Source organism: Dendrobates tinctorius, unplaced genomic scaffold (assembly GCF_039654945.1).
Source record: "Dendrobates tinctorius isolate UK_male_01 unplaced genomic scaffold, ASM3965494v1 ptg000211l, whole genome shotgun sequence".
Taxonomy (NCBI): domain Eukaryota; kingdom Metazoa; phylum Chordata; class Amphibia; order Anura; family Dendrobatidae; genus Dendrobates; species Dendrobates tinctorius.
The window spans coordinates 14253153-14272794 of record NW_027361878.1 but is presented as its reverse complement, the minus strand read 5'-3'; the positions used below and the strand labels follow the sequence as shown (position 1 = coordinate 14272794).

General features: G+C 41.8%; 1 protein-coding gene across 2 annotated transcripts; it reads left to right on the top strand.

Moving 5' to 3' along the window:
- The first annotated feature begins 1389 nt into the window (after nt 1–1389).
- On the top strand, nt 1390–19086 carry LOC141058281 (toll-like receptor 5). Of its 2 annotated transcripts, none has more exons than XM_073554470.1 (2): nt 1390–1452; nt 11376–19086. In XM_073554470.1, the coding sequence occupies exon 2, from the start codon at nt 11381–11383 to the stop codon at nt 13298–13300; it is 1920 nt and encodes a 639-aa protein (XP_073410571.1). In that variant the 5' UTR covers nt 1390–1452; nt 11376–11380; the 3' UTR covers nt 13301–19086. The 2 variants fall into 2 exon arrangements, with proteins under 2 accessions (XP_073410571.1, XP_073410570.1); XM_073554469.1 differs by lacking the exon at nt 1390–1452 and adding an exon at nt 3017–3295.
- The last annotated feature ends 556 nt before the right edge of the window (nt 19087–19642 follow it).

The window sequence follows — 19642 nt, the reverse complement described above, 5'->3', positions numbered from 1 at the left end:
CAAAGTCCCGTATAAAAAGACCAATGCTACAATTAGGCTATGTGCACACGTAGCGGAACTCTCACGGAAATTACCGCGAGAATTCCGGATTTCATTCCGCGGGAAAATCGCATTTAAATTCCCGCTGAAAAACTAGCGATTTGCAGGCGTAATTAGCTTGCAGAATGCTAGCGTTTTCCAAGCGATCTGTAGCATCGCTTGGAGAACTGATTGACAGGTTGGTCACACTCGTCAAACATAGTGTTTGACGAGTGTGACCAAATTTTTACCATTGAGGCCGCCTATGCAGCATCAGTAGTAAAATATAGGATGTAAAAAATAATTAAAAAAAGAAAAAATATTGTTATTCTCACCTTCCGGCGTCCCGCGCAGCCTTCCTGCCTCTCTCCACGCTCCCGGTCCCAGTAATCCTTTGCGCGAATGACCGCGAGACGTCACGCTCCCGCGACGTCATCGCGAATGACCGCGAGACGTCGCGCTCCCACGAGATCGCGACGTCATCGCGGTCATTCTCACAAAGGATTACTGGGACCGGGAGCGTGGAGAGAGGCGGGAAGGCTGCGCGGGACGTCGGAAGGTGAGAATAATAATAATATTTTTTATTTTATTTTTTACAAGGATATGGTACCCACAGCCCGGAGGACAGTCTCCTCTCCACCGGACTGTGGATACCTTCCGCAAATGTTCTGCTTACTTTTCGCATGGTTGGCACAGCCACATGCGGGAAGTAAGCGGAACAATGCAATCCTATGTGTGCGGGATCGCCGCGATTCCACTAAATTAATGAGCATGCTGCGTTTTTTACCGCGAAGCGATTCCACCGTGTAAAAAAACGCAGCATAAGCACAGCATTGCGGAATCCCATAGGAATGCATGGGATGCTTATTGCGTTTTCGCAGCAAAATCGCGCGTTTAAAACCGCCGTGGAAATGCAAAAAAACTGCAACGTGTGAACACAGCCTTAGGGGCCCCATTGTAGGTTTTGCATTGGGGCTCATAAGCTTCAAGTTACAACACTGGTCATGACTTTCCAGGAAAGTGACAGCGGACATGAGACCGTTTCCTTGTAGGACAGAGACCAGGACCATGCTGATTCTTGGCACCTTGGGCTATGGCACAAAAAAAGTTTTGGGGTAACACCCCTTTAAGTGTTATCAGCCCTTTTGTACCCTGGTATAATAAGACATAAGCGTCCCCCAGGAAGACGTATGGACCATGTGCATCCTGCTTTGTGGTATAGTCAGGATGTCGTCTTTGATGTAGAATAATACGGGAATCTCCTTGAAAATTCCCTTCTCATTGTTACCAAACATTGTCTGACGTCATCCGAGTGTTTCCTCATCGAGAAGTGTCACGTGTCAGCGACTTAAATACCGGAGCAGCAGAGAATAACAGGAGGAGACTGCAGTCATCTGAAAAGCACTCGCTCCGGTGACAGCGCTCTGGTGACCGGTAAGTGCTGCACTCCAATATCATGGCATTCTGTATGACATCTGCTACTGTGTATGTCTGTGAAAGCATTACACAGATCTTAAGAGCCCCTGTGACAATCCCTTTTAATGGCCTTAGGTATATATATGTATTTATTTATTTTTTATCTTCTTTTTTTTCCCCTATATGCATGTATTTTTGACCATAAATCAATTTTGTGATTGGGTTTCATTCAAAATTTTGCACCATTTGGTTTTTACAGGCTCTTTTTTCGCCTGCACATTCTTCTTCTATGGGTCTGAGATCATAAATCATCTGGAAAGGGCTCAGAAAATAAAAGCTTAAAAAAACATTCCCGTCATATTATCAGAATCATCTCACTGATGGATTCTCAGTAAACTCATTCCGCAGCCAGCAAGACACAATACAAAACAGAGACTATGGAAGTCAGAGGGAGTAAAATGTTTTGAATTGAAACCCAATGCGTTCTTTAATTTCAGTAATAAAAAATGAGTCCCAAAAGTTGACAATACTTTAAGGACAAAAAACTATATATAAATTTGCTGTTGAGCCGTTGTAGTGCATCATCCTTCAGCTTTTCTTGCACACTATATTCCAAGTGTTCAATGGAGTTTCTGGTTTTATTAATTAACCCCTTAGTGATGGAGCCAATTTGCAGCTTAATGACCCGGCCAATTTTTACAATTCTGACCACTGTCGCTTTAACGGATCCCGCTGATTCTGACATCGTTTTCTCGTGACATATTGTACTTTATGTTAATGGTAAAATTTCTTCAATATGACTTGTGTTTATTTCTGAAAAAAATGGAAATTTGGCAAAAATTTAGAAAATTTTGCAATTTTCAAACTTTTAATTTTTATGCCCTTAAATCAGAGTTATGTCACACAAATTACTTAATAAATAACATTTCCCACAAGTCTACGTTACATCAGCACAATTTTAGAAACAAATTTTTTTTTTTTGTGAGGACGTTATAAGGGTTAAAAGTTGTCCAGCGATTTCTCATTTTTACAACAAAATGTACAAAACCATTTTTTAGGGACCATTCTAAAAACTGCACCCCTCAAGGTGCTCAAAACTACATTCAAGGAGTTTATTAACCCTTCAGGTGCTTCACAGGGACTAAAGCAACGTGTAAGGAAAAAATGAACATTTAACTTTTTTTCACAAACATTTTACTTCAGAACAAATTTTTTTTTTATTTTTGCAAGTGTAAAAAGAGAAAATGAATGACAAAATTTGTTGTGCAATGTCTCCTGAGTATGCTCATACCCCATATGTGGGGGTAAACCATTGTTTGGGGCTCACGGCAGAGCTCAGAAGGGAAGTAGCGCCATTTTTGCTTTTTCCAACTCAGAAGTCGCTGGAATTGAGATTGGATGCCATGTCGTGTTTGGAGAGCCCCTGATGTGCCTAAACAGTGGAAACACCCACAAACTGTCATGGTCCAGTCCGGAGTTTATCCTCTGCTGTCTTCACTCCGGACTGGTCATGCGGGGGTTAATTTCCTCAGCCTCGTTCTGGAGCTAGCTGGGCGATTTCAGTCTCTCACAGCCTGCTGACCAGTGTTAGTGATAGCTCAAGCTTCCAGTTTAGAGCCTCTGACCCTTGTACCTTGGTGATCCTCCTGCCTTTGACTGATATTCACGTGTATGACCCGGATTGATCTCTGTCCCAGTCTCTTGGTATTCGTCTCTGCTGTTACGTTCCCTCTCTTGCATCTGACTCCCCGGCTTGTACCATGACCACGTATTCCGTCTTACGTTTTGGACCCCGTGCTCATGTTCTGGCTTTCTGACTCTCGGCTTGGTATTTTGACTACGTGTATTGCTGCTCCTTCTGGTACGTCTGCTCCTGATAGTTTCTGACTCGGTTCGTCTGACTATTCTCCCTCGTTACCTGTGGCACCTGTGCTGTTGCTCAGGGTTGCTGCTCTTAGTGTGTAACCTCTCTTCCCTCACCAGCTCCCCCTGGTGGAGGTGTCACTACCCAAGTGACACCATTTTGGAAACTAGACACCCCAAGGAACTTAACTAGATGTGTGGTGAGTACTTTGAACCTCCAGGTGCTTCACAGAAGTTTATAACGGAGAGCTGTGAAAATAAAAAAATCATATTTTTTTCCACAAAAATAATCTTTTCACCCCCAGTTTTTTATTTTCCCAAGGGTAACAGGAGAAATTATACCCCCAAAGTTGTTTTGCAATTTGTCCTGAGTACGCTGATACCCCATATGTGGAGGTAAACCACTGTTTGTGTGCATGGCGGGGCTCAGAAGGGAAGGAGCGCCTTTTGACTTTTTAATCTCAAAATTGTGAGAGCGGATGCCATGTTGCGTTTGGAGAGCCCCTGATGTGCCTAAACAGCAGAAACCCCCCACAACTGACCCCATTTTGGAAACTACACCCCTCTAAAGATTTTATCCAGGGGTATATTGAGCAATTTGAACCCACAGGTACGACACACAATTTGATATTAGATCGTCGTATTGAAAAAGTTATTTTTTTTTTTTCACAAAAATCTTGTTTTAGACCTGAATTTCTCACTTTTGTCAGAGATTACACCAAAAAGTGGACCGCACAATTTGTTACCCACTTTCTTATGAGTGCGATGATATCCCATATGTAGTCAAAAAGTTCTGTTTGGACATACAGCATGGATCGGACAGGTAGGGGCACAATGTGACAAATTTGGCTTTATTTGAAATTGTCATATTTGCAGAGCCTGTGTGGTTCAAGAACAATAGAAATCCCCCATAAATGTTGTTTGTTTTTTTTTTGTTTTTTGTTTTTTTTTATAAATTGTACCCTCTAATGTATATATCTAGGGAGGTAGTTTGTTACCACCACTTTTTTATGCAGTTGATGCAACACAAGTTTGAAAATGTACAATTTTCATTGTTTTCACCGTCTCTTTTATGATTCTTTTGTACATTCTGAGGAACACACCTCAAATTTTATTGCATTAGCTTTTATGTGTTCAGAAATATATCTAATATGGCACCAATGTGAGTACTGGACACACAGCTTTGCCTATAATAGATGGCACACCATTTGGTCTTTAGGGTAAAATTGAAGTTCCAGGACCCATTCAAAGCTTCTAGAGACATTGAGCAAACAAGAAAATCCTTCCAGGAATTATTACTCAGGCATGCTCCTAAAGGCCCCGATACACATAACGATGTCCCAGCGATCCCACCAACGATCCAACGTGGATGGGATCGCTGGGACATCGTTAAGCTGATCGCTGGTGACCTGTCACATAGACAGACTCACCAGCGAGCAAGCTGATATCTAAGGTAAACAGCGGGTTTCTAAGAGCCACGCGGCTCTTGGATACCCGCTATTTACCCTAGATACCAGTGTCCAGCGTCGCTAATCGTTGGTCTCCCGCTGCCACACGCAGCGATGCGCGCTGGCCAGCGGGAGACCAACAATCAAAAAATGGCCCAGGACGATCCTGCACGATCAGCGATACCCGGCGGGGGGCTGGTCGCTGATCCATGTCACACACAGCGATTTCGCTGGAGAGATCGCTGTGGCGTCACAAAATCGGCGATATCGCTGTGTGTGACGGGGCCTTAAAACACATTGGCTGAGTTTGTTCCAAAGATTAAAGAACACCAGCAGGGCTAGAACGGCAGACACTTTCAGGGACTGGTCGTACAACGTCCGTTTATCTCCATCATTCCCTATACGAGAGACGAATGTGCCAATAGACGTGGTGCATCATAGCAAGCTCCCACCAGCCAAGGACAGAACTGCTATGTGCACAAAACAACCAGTTCTCTACAGAATCTGTAAAGTATTGTCTGGTACCAGAGGTTTGGCAACAACCATAAAATAAAGCCCATAGTGTAGAATTACGGAAATTCCTCATTATTAGAGATCCTCCAATAAAATGATCATGTCCGTATCACCAACATAAATGTAAGTAATATAAATGGAAGCCAAAGTTCTGTGTAGCGAGACAGTCGTAAAAACAGTCAAAGTTAGATAAATGGTCAAAAATGTTTGTGAGTAATCAAGTCCTAGAATTAGTTTTCAGATGACCTGACTTTTCAAGAACATTTGTGGGGTTCACACTCGGGAGTGTACAGACGTGGGTACGTGGACGCAAATTTGATGGAATAGTAGTTTGGTATGTGATTGATCAAGTCCTGGAATTAACCTTTTCGCGCCAGAGCCTGTTTTTGCCTTCGTGACCAGGCCAATTTTTTAAATTCTGACCAGTGTCATTTTATGAGGTCATAACTCTAGAACACTTTAACAGATCCCGGTGATTCTGAGTTTGTTTTTTTGTGACATATTGTACTTTATGATTTTATGATAGTTGTAAAATTTCTTTGATATGACTTGCGCTTATTTGTTTAAAAAAAAAATGGAAATTTGGTAAACATTTTGAAAATTTCATAATTTTCAAACTATTTTTATGCCCTTTGCCCCTTTACTCCCAAGGGTGGTTTGCATCTTAATGCCCAGGCCAATTTTTACAATTCTGACCACTGTCCCTTTATGAGGTAATAACTCTGGAACCGTTCCATGGATCCCGGTGATTCGGACATTGTTTTCTCGTGACATATTGTACTTCATGTTAGTTGTAAAATGTCATTGATATAACTTGCGTTTATTTGTGAAAAAAAAACGGAAATTTGGCAAAAATGTTCCAATTTGAATTTTTATGCCCTTAAATCAGAGATATGGCACACCAAAAAAATTAAGTAACATTTCCCACATGTTTACTTAACATCAGCACAATTTTGGAACCAAATTTTTTTTTTTTTCTTTGTTAGGAAGTTATGAGGGTTAAAAGGTGACCAGCGCTTTCTCATTTTTACAACACATTTTATTTTTAGGGACCACATCACATCTGAAGTCACTTTGAGGGGTCTATATGATAGAAAATACCCAAAAGTGATACCATGCTGAAAACTGCACCCCTGACAGTACTTGAAACCACATTCAAGAAGTTTATTAACCCTTCAGGTGCTTCACAGGAATTTTTTGAATATTTAAAAAAAAAAAAAAAAAATGAACATTTAACTTTTTTTCACAAAAAAATTACATCAGATCAAATTTTTTTATTTTACCAAGGGTAACAGGAAAGATTGGACTGCAAAGGTTATTGTGCAATTTGTCCTGAGTACGCTGATATCTGATATGTGGGGGGGAACCCCTGTTTTGGCGCACGGCAGAGCTCGGAAGGGAGCGAGAGCCATTAGACTTTTTCAACGCAAAATTGGCTGGAATTGAGATTGGGCTCCATGTCACGTTTGGAGAGCTCCTGATGTGCCTAAACAGTGGAAACCCCACAAATGACACCATTTTGGAAAATAGTCCCCCCAAGGAACTTTTCTAGATGTGTGATGAGAACTTTGAACCCCCATGGGCTTCACATAAGTTTATAACGTACAGCCATAAAATTAAAAAATCATATTTTTTCCAAAAAAATGATCTTTTCACCCCCAATTTTTATTTTCCCTAGGGAAACAGGACCCCAAAAGTTATTGTGCAATATGTCCTGAGTACACTGATACCCCATATGTGGGGGTAAACCACTATTTGAGTGCATGGCAGAGCTCGGAAGGGAAGCAGCACCATTTGACTTTTTTGGCTGGAACTGAGATCAGACGCGATGCTGCATTTGGAGAGCCCCTGATGTGCCTAAGCAGTGGAAACCTCCCACAAGTGACCCCATTTTGGAAACTAGACCCCCCCAAGGAACTTATCTAGATGTGTGGTGAGCACTTGGAATCCCAAATTCTTCACAGAAGTTTATAACGCCCAGGCGTGAAAATAAAAAATATCATATTTTTTCCACAAACATGATCTTTTAGTCCTCATTTTTTTATTTTCCCAAGGGTAACAAGATATTGGATCCCAAAAGTTGTACAATTTGTCCTGAGTATGCTGATATCCCATATGTGGGAGAAAACTATTATATGGGCACACATCGGGGCTCGTAAGGGAAGTAGTGACGTTTTGGAATGCATACTTTGATGGAATGGTCTGTGGGTGTCATGTGCGTTTGGAGAGCCCCAGATGTGCCTAAACTGTGGAAACCCCCCACATGTGACCCCATTTTGGAAACCAGACCCCCCAAGGAACTTATCTAGATGTGTGGTGAGCACTTTGAACCCCCAAGTGCTTCACAGAAGTTTATAACGTAGAGCCATAAAATAATTATATTTTTTTCCACAAAAACAATATTTTTGCCCCTAATATTTTATTTTCCCAAATAACAGGAGGAATTGGACCCCAGAAGTTGTTGTGCAATTTGTCCTGAATAGGCTGATACCCCATATGTGGGGGTAAACCACTGTTTGTGCACATGGCAGAGCTTGGAAGGGAAGGTGCACCGTTTGACTTTTTCAACACAGAATTGGCTGGAATTGAGCTCAAACGCCATGTTGTGTTTGGAGAGCCCCTGATGTACCCAAACAGTGGAACCCCCCCCCCAATTCTAACTTCAACCCTAACCCTAGCCATATCTGTCTTTTTGATTGCGCGTTATTGCACTTTTTGTTTGGCGGTATGATAATAAACCATTGTTTTTGCCTATTTTTTTTTTCTTTTTTAAAGGGGTTAACTAGTGGGACAGTTTTAAAGGGTGGGTCGTTACGGATACGGCGATACTAATTATGTGTATTTTTATTGTTTTTTTTATTTACAAAAAAAAAATTTTTATTAGGGAATATTATTTTTTTTTTCTATTTAGGAATTTTTGAAAATTATTTTTACATGTGTACTGAGGAAGCCACCTCCCTGCAGGCCCCCACGGCCATATTGGATCTGGGGGCCTGCAGGGAGAGAGGCCCTCAGATCAGCGCGATCAAATTGTTAGGGCCTGCGGAACGCACCAAATAATATAAAAGGAGATATGAGGTGCGTTCGCAGCCCGGGGTCCACAGTGCAGAGATGGAACCAGCTGCTGAGTAATGGCGGAGCCAGATGGTGGCTGAACGCTTGCACACACCGCACGGTGATAAGCTCCTCCAGGGTGGTGGGAATCTCCCTGGTGGCCAGAGTGTCATGAGCAAAAAAATAAAGTTTTATAGCTTGTAGAAGAAAGCGATGCAAAAATAATAATTTTTTATATAAAATTGTTTTTATTGTATAAAAGCGACAAAACATAAAAAAAGATATAATTGAGGTATCGCTGTAATCGTACTGACCCGAATAATAAAACCCCTTTATCAATTTTACCACACGCGGAATGGTGTAAATGCAGGTTTTTGCTCATTCTGCGTCCCAAAAATGAGAATAAAAAGCGATCAAAAAATGTCACATGCCCGAAAATGGTACCAATAAAAACGTAAACTCGTCCCGCAAAAAATAAGACCTCAAATGACTCTGTGGGTCAAAATAAGGAAAAATTATAGCTCTCAAAATGTGGTGATGCAAAAACTATTTTTACAATAAAAAGCGTCTTTTAGCGTGTGACAGCTGCCAAACATAAAAACCCGCTATAAATAGTAAATCAAATCCCCCTTAGTTAGGGAAAAATAATATAATTAAAAAAAGTTTATTTCCATTTTCCCAATAGGGTTAGGACTTCTATCTTCACTGATGTGCGAGCGATCACATCAGAGGAAAGAAAAATTAAATGGGAAATCGGACTTTTTTATTTTTTGAGGTTGCCGTTATTTTGTTAATAATAGCGATCACAACACTGGGGTCAGTAAAAAAACAACCCAAATCATGCTCTCTGGGTCTCAGCTACCCCCGGTAGCCAAGACCCTGGAGAAATTGCGACTCTGGGGGGCGCTATACCCTTATTACTCAGCACCATTAAAAGCGGCGCTGAAGAATTACCCTTAACTGCCGCCATTAAAAGGCGTATTGGCTGTCGTTAAGGGGTTAATAGCTGAGTAAAAAACAGATTGTATAAAGACAGCACATGGATGACAAGTGTGAAAAAAAAATTGTGCCACTTTTCTGTATGAGGATGGGACTGATTTTTTTTTTATTTTTTTTTTTTTTTTACGCTCGTGTGACTGCAGCCTTATTGCTCACTTCAGGTGCAGTGTTGGCACTGTCTCTCCCAGAGATCGCATGGCGTTATTATGTCACGCAATCCCTGCAGTCAATCAGCGCTGGATTCACTTTCCTGCCTTTAGACGTATCACATACATCTGGTGGAAATGAGAGCAGCAGCAGTTGTGACCTCCTCTGGATGTGAGTCACTTATCCGAAGGTGGGGAGAGTTAAGCCAGCGCTGATTGGCCACAGGGATCATGTGACATTGTTATGACCGCCAGGAGAGTGAGTGGCGACACTGTTGGAACGGCAAGTATAAAATGTTATTTTATAGAGAGGCATAGTGGGTGAGAATGGGATGTTCAAGTCGTGGACTACTGTCATGAACTCATTTTCTGCTCCACCAGTTGAGAGTTCCCCTTCCGTTCTCCCTCTGGTGGTGACAGGAGGTAGTGCGGTTGGTTTAAGTGGTAGTGATCTGCCACCTGATGAGGAAGATAACTATTGGATCTCTGGAGTATCAGACTGGATATAAGACAGCCGACGCCCTATCCGGGTGCTGGTGATTCAGTCTGCTTCTCAGGTCCTCGACTTCAGCTCTCTTCCAGTCTTCTCAAGTTAAGTTTGTTTTTTGCTAATGTTCACACTTGCGCTTGTTGGTCAATTCAGTTTGTTGTGTAATCAGCCTGCCCCTGCTGGGGCTATGCTGAAATTCCACTCCTATTAATCAGTATTTGCCAATCTGCTTTTTGTCCCTTATTAGATTGGCCTCTTTTTTTGCTCTCAGAATATTTCAGAGTGCTGATATAGGTTTAGAAGTCTAGTGACTTAAGGGTTAATTTTGCTATCAGAAGTGTTGGACAATATTTTTGTAGGTTGTTTTTGGCAGATTGCAGACGGTGTCTTTCCTTTTCTGTCCTTTCTAGTTAGCCGGGCCCAATCGTTTGCTCAGCCTATTTTCCTGCCTTTGTGTTTTCATCTTGTTTCACCGTCAATACATGTGGGGGGCTGTCTTTCCTTTGGGGTCTGCTCTGGGGCAGTTAGTTTTCCTCTTTTCCTGCTTTAGGCTTATGTAGTTCTCCGGTTGTGACGAGGCGTCTAGGACCAACGTAGGAACGCTACACTACTGCTGCTAGTTGTGCGGTTAAGATCAGGGATCTGCAATCTGCATAGTTACTAACTTCTCTGGTTTTCTGAGACTTAGCTTGTTGTCTTGTTTTTCCTCCTCTGTTTCCCATTCATAACAGACAACCACTGTAAAAGGGTTTGTGCAGTCTTAAACCACAAATCTGCAGTCACTGTATGAGACTCTATAGGCTCCCATACACACTAGACGAAAGTTGTCCAAACCAGCCAATATCATCCGACAGTCTATTCTAATGTATACAGGAGCTAACGGGCAGATCTATTAGGTTTGGCTGTTTCCATGTTTATGGAGACATCCTCCTTCTGAATGTATTTGGTTATGTTGTGGTGTCCCCCATGGCATTTTTTGCTTTTTTATGTATTTTAATATGATATAAATAAAATTGCTGTTTTATTATTGGGATCTCTTCTTCTTCCTATATTCATTTTTGTAGGAATAGTTGTATTATTGATGTGAAGTTCCCTTTGCATTTAGGACATTGGTTGATTTGATATTTATCCACGATTGCTGTCTATCACCCCACCCCCACCCCAAGTTCGGCTTCTTCAAGAGATCTTGTGTCCTGAATGGGGAGAAAGAGGAATTTGCTGTTGGATACATCTGATAAAAGCTTATTTATCTACCTTGATACCAATAAGATCAGGTGTTAGAATTGTAACACCCAACCCTTCTATCATTTAGCTGTTACACTTTATCTTAACATAAAACTAATTTATTCCGCACGTGCTTACTAAATTGAATTTTGTAGAAGAAAATGGAATAGAAGAAAGTAACAATATCTCTTTATTTTGTTGCAGGTAACATGATTCTTCAGTCCATTGTTCTACTGATCGTAACTGTTTCCTCTTCACATTCCCTTCAAGCTGCCAAATATCAAAATATTTACTCCAGCAATGGCCAAGGTTTAGTGTCTGTTCCTTCTGTCCCTCCTGATACCCAAGTTCTTTCACTCTCCTTCAATCGGATTTCATCTATATCCCCGGACTCTTTCCAAAACCTTCTCCAGCTCCAAGTTCTCAATCTTGGTGGACAAATTACTAATGGATTCTTCTATGTTGAGAAATCTGCTTTTATAAAAGTGACAAACCTCACCGCCCTTGACCTCGGCAGCAACCGCAATCTCAGGTTACATCCAGATTCTTTCCGAGGTCTGTCCAGACTAGAGACCCTTCTTCTTGACCATTGTGGACTGAATGAGTCCATCCTGGAGTCTGGTTTCTTGGGTGAGTTAACTTCTCTGAAGAAGCTTGACCTCTCATACAATAATCTGCGCCGGCTGCAGCCTGATTCCAGTTTCCTTGGGATGCATTCACTTTCCTACATTATTTTGAAGCTCAACAAAATCAGTGATCTATGTGGAGATGATCTCCAGAATCTGCGAGGAAGAAGACTGGAGCTACTTGACCTCTCATCGAATCCCCTCCAAATTCCTAACCGTTCCATGTGCCACAACCCATTTAGAAACATAACATTGGGTACCCTAGATATATCGTCAATGGCCTGGAATGCAGAAAAAGTGGAGAATTTCTTTAAAATTATTTCTGGGACTCAAGTGAAGCATGTTCGGATGAGGAACACTGCTGTGTTGGGAAGTGGGTATCACTTTAGGAACGTGAAAAATCCAGAAAAAAGCACATTTTCAGGCCTCCACCTAAGCAATGTCTACATTTTTGACATATCACGTAGTTACATCTCAGAATTGCCTTCGGACATTTTTTCTGTATTCCCAAGTCTACTGTCTCTTGACTTGTCCTCAAGCCAAATCAACCAAATCAGCCCTGGAGCATTTTCTGGATTAACACAACTCATCAGCCTCAATATGTCTGGAAATCTCATTGGAGAAATTACGAGAAACAGTTTTTCAAGTCTGTCATCTTCCCCTCTTATAACCCTAGATCTCAGTTCCAACCATATTGGAGTGATACAATACCAAGCCTTGAATAGCCTCATCTCCTTGGATTCCTTGAGTTTAAGGGATAATGCCCTCACGGAGATTCCACTGGTTGAGCTGCTGGGTTTACAATTTGTCTCATTAAAGCAAAATCGCATCTCCAGCCCTGTCGGTCTTACCTCCTTCTGCCCCAACTGTACATTTGTGGACCTTTCGAGTAACCGTATGACTGATCTGCGAAGCTTGTGGGAAATCCTTAAGTTACGTTCTCTAAAACAACTTTTGCTTGGCAGTAATGAGCTCTCGTGGTGTTCACCCAATACCACAAAACTTTTTAACAGTTCCCTTCTTTATTTGGATCTATCAGATAATGACCTAGGACAAGTCTGGAATCATGGCCAATGTTCAGACATTTTTATACCTCTGGCCTCACTGGAAACCCTTAATCTTGCAAAGAACCAAATTTTCTCTTTGCCAGAAAGTTTATTCAGCGAGTTAAAAAGTCTCCAAACTTTGGACCTGTCAAGAAATAATCTTAGACTTCTGCATCAAGATTTATTCATTGACCTAAGGACATTAAAGTCCCTCAATATAGGGGGCAACTACCTTGTCACCCTGTCGTCTTCAAGTTTTACACCTCTGGTGTCCTTACAAAGCCTTGACCTATCCGATATATCCCCCATATGTACCTGTGCCCTTAATGAATTTTGGCACTGGATAATATCAACTAAAGTGATGGTGAAAGTCAATAATAGCAGTGAGATCTCATGTCTCAGCCTGTCTCCATCAGTGCGAGAAATACCAATGGTCATTTACTTTAATGAATGTTAATTGCTCCTATTTTTTTCCGCCCATATACAGTAATGTAAAACCTGCAACATTTATATTACACTGCTCTTCAAGGGTTTGGACATCATCCATATTATTCTCATGTCACCCAATAATATACAGTTTAAATCTAGAATTAGTCTACATGAAAAGTTAGTTTTGTACGTATATTGTTTCAATCATCGATTAAGGTGTTTTCAAAGATGCACAGATCCAAAGCAAAAGCCATGGAAATGTCCCTGAATGTTATTTGATTAATACGTATGCAATACAAATATAACTTTTCATATGTACTGATTCTCATTTATTCATTAACCCCTTCCCGACCTTTGACGCCACATAGGCTTCATGAAAGCCGGTGCTAATCTGACCCATGACGCCTATGCAGCGTCATGAATTCATTGCCCCCCTGCGGGTCGGGTGACCGGGGTCACTGAAAGGTCACCCGACCCGCGCACACAGAGGACCCTTGGAAGTTCACCCCTGGGGGCTTGGCTTAGCCCGCACGTGCCTACGATCGCTCTGATTGGCAGTTTCACTTTTAACAGCCAATCAGAGCGATTTGTAATATTTCACCAATGAAAATTGGTGAAATATTACAATCCAGCCATGGCCGATGCTGCAATAGCATCGGGCATGGCTGGAGACCGAGACCCGACACACACACACACCGACTGGCGGGGGCGATCGGCTATGTGCCGCCGCCGTTACCATCAGCTCCCCCTCCCCTTTCCTCCGCTCCCCCCCCACCTTCCGATTTCCCCCCCTTACCATCCACGGTGCCTCCGATGTCCCTCTGGCCTTCCCGGTGTCCCGCTGTCCCGGATCATGGGCGCCGCCATCTTGGGAAATAGCGGGCGCATGCGCAGTGCGCCCGCCGGGTACTGCCGGCTGCAGATTCATTTTTTTTTTCATTTTGATTATGGTGATACACTCTCACAGTGATCAAAATGAAAAAAAAAGTAAATACACCCCCCTTTATCACCCCCATAGGCAGGATCAAATAATAAAATAAAGAAAATATTTTTATTTTTCCATTAGGGCTAGGGTTGGAATTAGGGTTAGAATTAGGGTTAAGATTAGGGTTAGGGGTGGGTTGGGGTTAGGGTTGTGGTTAGTTTTGGGATTAGGGTTAGGGGTGTGTTGGGGTTAGGGTTGGCGTTAGAATTGAGGGGTTTCCACTGTTTAGGCATATCACGGGGTCTCCAAACTCGACATGGCGCCACCATTTATTCCAGCTAATCTTGCGTTCAAAAAGTCAGTGCTCCCTCCATTCCGAGCCCCGACGTGTGCCCAAACAGTGGTTTACCTCCACATATGGGGTATCAACGTACTCAGGAAAAATTGCACAACAACTTTAGGGGTCTAATTTCTCCAGTTACCCTTGGGAAAATAAAAATTGGGGGCTAAAAAAAATATTTTTGTGGAAAAAAAAAAATGACTTTTTATTTTCACGGCTCTGCGTTATAAACTTCTGTGAAGCACTTGGGGGTTCAAAGTACTCACCACACATCTAGATAAGTTCCTTCGGTGGTCTAGTTTCCAAAATGGGGTCACTTGGGAGTTTCTACTGTTTAGGCACATCAGGGGCTCTGCAAACGTACATGATGCCCGCAGACCATTCCATCAAAGTCGACATTTCAAAACGTCACTACTTCTCTTTCGAGCCCCGACATGTGCCCGAACAGTGGTTTCCCCCCCACATATGGGGTACCAGCGTACTCAGGACAAACTGTACAACAACTTTTGGGGTCCAATTTCTCCTGTTACCCTTGTGAAAATAAAAAATTGCGGGCTAAAAAATATTTTTTTTGAGGAAAAAAATAATTTTATTTTCACGGCTCTGCATTATACACTTCTGTGAAGCACCTGGGGTTCAAAGTGCTCACTACACATCTAGATAAGCTTCTTGGGGGGTCTAGTTTCCAAAATGGGGTCACTTGTCGGGGCTTTCTACTGTTTAGGCACACAGGGGCTCTCCAAACACGACATGGTGTCCGCTAACGATTGGAGCTAATTTTCCATTCAAAAAATCAAATGGTGCTCCTTCCCTTCTGAGCCCTGCTGTGTGCCTAAACAGTGGTTTCCCCCCACATATGGGGTACCAGCGTACTCAGGACAAACTGGATCACAACTTTAGGGGTCCACTTTATCCTGTTACCCTTGGAAAAATAAAAAATAGCAGGCTAAAAAATCATTTTAGAGGGAAAAAAAATTATTTTTTATTTTCATGGCTCTGAGTTTATAAACTTCTGTGAAGCACTTGGGGGTTCAAAGTGCTCACTACACATCTAGGTAAGCTTCTTGGGGGTCTAGTTTCCAAAATGGGGTCACTTGTGGGGGCTTTCTACTGTTTGGGCACATCAGGGACTCTGCAAATGCAACATGACGCCCGCAGAACACTCCATCAAAGTCTGCATTCCAAAATGGCGCTCCTTCCCTTCTGAGCTCTCCCATGCGCCCAAACAGTGGTTCCCCCCCACATATGGGGTATCGATGTACTCAGGATAAATTGCACAACAACTTTAAAAAAACATTTTTGAGGAAAAAAAATTATATTTTATTTTCACTGCTCTGCATTATAAACTTCTGTGAAGCACTTGGGGGTTCAAAGTGCTCACCACACATCTAGATAAGTTCCTTGGGGGGTCTAGTTTCCAAAATGGGGTCACTTGTGGGGGAGCTCCAATGTTTAGCTACACAGGGGCTCTCCAAACGCGACGTGTCCGCTAACGAATGGAGCTAATTTTCCATTCAAAAAGTCAAATGGTGCTCCTTCCCTTCCGGGCCCTGCCGTGCGCCCAAACAGTGGTTTATGACCACATATGAGGTATTGGTGTACTCAGGAGAAATTGCCCAACAAATCTTAGGATCCACTTTATCCTGTTGCCCATGTGAAAATGAAAAAACTGAGGCTAAAAGAACATTTTTGTGAAAGTCTTTTTTTTTTACGGATCAATTTGTGAAGCACCTGGGGGTTCAAAGTGCTCACTATGCATCTAGATAAGTTCCTTGGATGGTCTAGTTTCCAAAATGGGGTCACTTGTGCTCCAATGTTTAGGCGCACAGGGACTCTCCAAACACGACATGGCAACCGCTAAATATTCCAGCATATTTTCCATTCAAAAAGTCAAATGGCGCTCTTTCCCTTCTGAGCCCTGCCGTGCGCCCAAACAGTGGTTTATGACCACATATGAGGTATTGGTATACTCAGGAGAAATTGCTTAACAAATTTTAGGATCCATTTTATCCTGTTACCCATGAGAAAATGAAAAAATTGATGCTAAAAGAACATTTTTGTTGGAAAAATTAAAATGTCCATTTTTTCCTTCCACGTTGCTTTAGTTCCTGTGAAGCACCTGAAAGGTTAATAAGCTTCTTGAATGTAGTTTTGAGTAGCTTGAGGGGTGCAGTTTTTGGAATGGTGTCACTTTTGGGTATTTTCTGCCTTATAGACCCCTCAAAGTGACTTCAAATGTGACGTGGTCCCTAAAAAAAAAAAGTGTTTTGTAAATTTTGTTGTAAAATTGAGAAATTGCTGGTTAACTTTTAACCCTTATAACGACCTAACAAAAAAAATTTTGTTTCCAAATTTGTGCTGATGTAAAGTAGACATGTGGGAAATGTTATTTATTAACTATTTTGTGTCATATAACTCTGGTTTAACAGAATAAAAATTCAAAGTTTGAAAATTGCGAAATGTTCAAAATTTTCGCCAAATTTCCATTTTTTTCACAAATAAACGCAAAAATTATCGACCTAAATTTTCCACTAACATGAAGCCCAATATGTCACGAAAAAACAGTCTCAGAATGGCTAGGATGCGTTGGAGCGTTCCTGAGTTATTACCTCATAAAGGGACACTGATCAGAATTGCAAAAAAATGGCCAGGTCATTAAGGTCAAAATAGGCTGGGTCATGAAGGGGTTAAAGTGTATTCCCTCACTTCTCCAGTCCCTTTCCCCTGCTGTCACCCCTCACCTAACAAAAATATTCAACCTCTCTCTTCTGGTATCTTTCCGTCCTCATTTAAGCATGCCGTCATACATCCATTACTTAAAAAAACATCCCTCAACCAAAACTGTGCTGCTAACTATAGACCTGTCTCTAATCTTCCCTTCATCTCTAAACTCCTGGAACGCTTGATCCACTCCTGTCTTATCCTCTATCTCTCAGATAACTCTCTTCTCGACCCTCTCCAATCCGGTTTCCGCTCTTTACACTCTACTGAAACTGCCCTCACTAAAGTCTCTAATGATCTACTAACAGCTAAATCTAATGGTCACTATTCCTTGCTAATTCTCTTGGATCTCTGCAGCATTCGACACTGTGGATCATCAGCTCAAGGACACCATTCTCTCCTGGTTCTCCTATCTCTCTGACCGCTCCTTCACTGTATCTTTTGCTGGCTCCTTCTACTTTCATTTTCCCCTTACTGTTGGGGTTCCTCAAGGATCGGTTCTAGGCCCCCTCCTCTTCTCCTTGTATACCGCCCCTACTGGACAATCAGTAGATTAGGTTTTCAGTACCATCTCTATGCTGATGACACCCAATTATACACCTCTTCTCCTGACATCACGCCTGCATTATCAGGAAACACCAGTGACCAGTGATTGTCTCACCACTGTCTCCAACATCATGTTCTCCCCTTTCTGAAACCGAACCTGTCAAAAACTGAACTCCTTGTGGTTCCTCCCTTTGCTAACCTACCTGTGCCCGACATTGCCATTTCTGTGTGTGGTTCCACCATTACTCCGAAGCAACATGCCCACTGTCTTGGGGTCATACTTGATTCAGATCTTGCATTCACCCACGCATATCCGTTCACTGGCTCGCTCTTGTTATCTGCACCTCAAAAACATTTGTAGAATTCGACCTTTTCTTACTTTTGACTCTGCAAAAACTTTCTGTTTCTCTTATTCATTCTCGTCTGGACTATTGTAACTCTCTACTAATCGGTCTCCCTGTTACCAAACTCTCCCCTCTCTAATATGTCTCGAATACTGTTGCCAGGATCATATTCCTCACCAACAGTTACACCGATGCCTCTACCTTGTGCCAGTCATTACACTGGCTACCCATCCACTCCAGAATTCATTACAAACTTATTACCCTCACCCACAAAGCCCTCCATGGTTCAGCACCACCCTACATCTCCTCCCTCGTCTCAGGCTACCACCCTACCCGTGCACTCCGTTCTGCTAATGACCTGAGGTTAACATCCTCAATATTCAGAACCTCCCACTTCCGTCTCCCAGACTTTTCACGTGCTGCGCCAATTTTTTGGAAAGCACTAATCAGGTTAACTCGATTAATCTCCAATACCCACAGTTTTAAGCGTACTCTAAAAACACATTTTTCAAACTGGCCTACCACCTCAACACATTAATTTAACTAACTATATATAAATTTTAACCATAACCAGGTTCCTCATATCATGTTCTCACACGCTTTATGCATTTAATAGCCCTCTGTGTCTGTAATGTTACATATTCATGCCGATAACCGTTTCATGCATCATAGCATGAAAACCCGATTTCTTAATTATGTCTGGTCCAAACAATGAAAGCAATTGTTACCACCCACCTTTCGTGTCTCCCCTATCCTCATAGATTGTAAGCTTGTGAGCAGGGCCCTCACTCCTCTTGGTATCTGTTGATTTATGTGATTTTTGTTATACTGTAATGTCTTTTGTCTTTACAAGTCCCCTCTAAAATGTAAAGTGTGGCGGAATATGTTTTCGCTATAGAAATAAAATTATTATTTGACAAAAATTTGGGATAGATACAATGTTTTGATCGCCCGTTATTGGATTTTATTGCAATGTTGACATGACCAAAAAAAACGTAATTCTGGCATTTTGATCTTTTTTTTTTTTTTATCGTTACGCAGTTTACGGATCAAATTAATTTAGTTTATATTTTGATTGGGTGATTCTGAACAAAGTGATACCAAATATACAGCTGTTCGGGGGAAAATCATATGTCATGAAATCAGCTGTCATGTGCTGGAAAATGTGCGGGCTCAGCGCCAGCGCCCGCATCAGAGAGCAGGAGGTGACCTATGGTGTACCTATACGTCATAGGTTGTATAGTGGTTAATGGATTTCAAAATTTTCTGTAAAATAAGAAGGAAAAAATTTGGAAAAACAGTCTGGAAACAACCCAAAAAAATGCTTCAGATCTCCGAAACAAAAACAAGGCAAATTTTCCATAAGTTTCTTCTGTTAGGTTTTTCAAACGTTTTTGACCACCTGGAAAAAAACAGTGTGAACATTCCCTTAGACATAAGTCTGTTAGAAAATCCACATTACAAACCTTTTCCAATATGCTTTTTAATGAATTT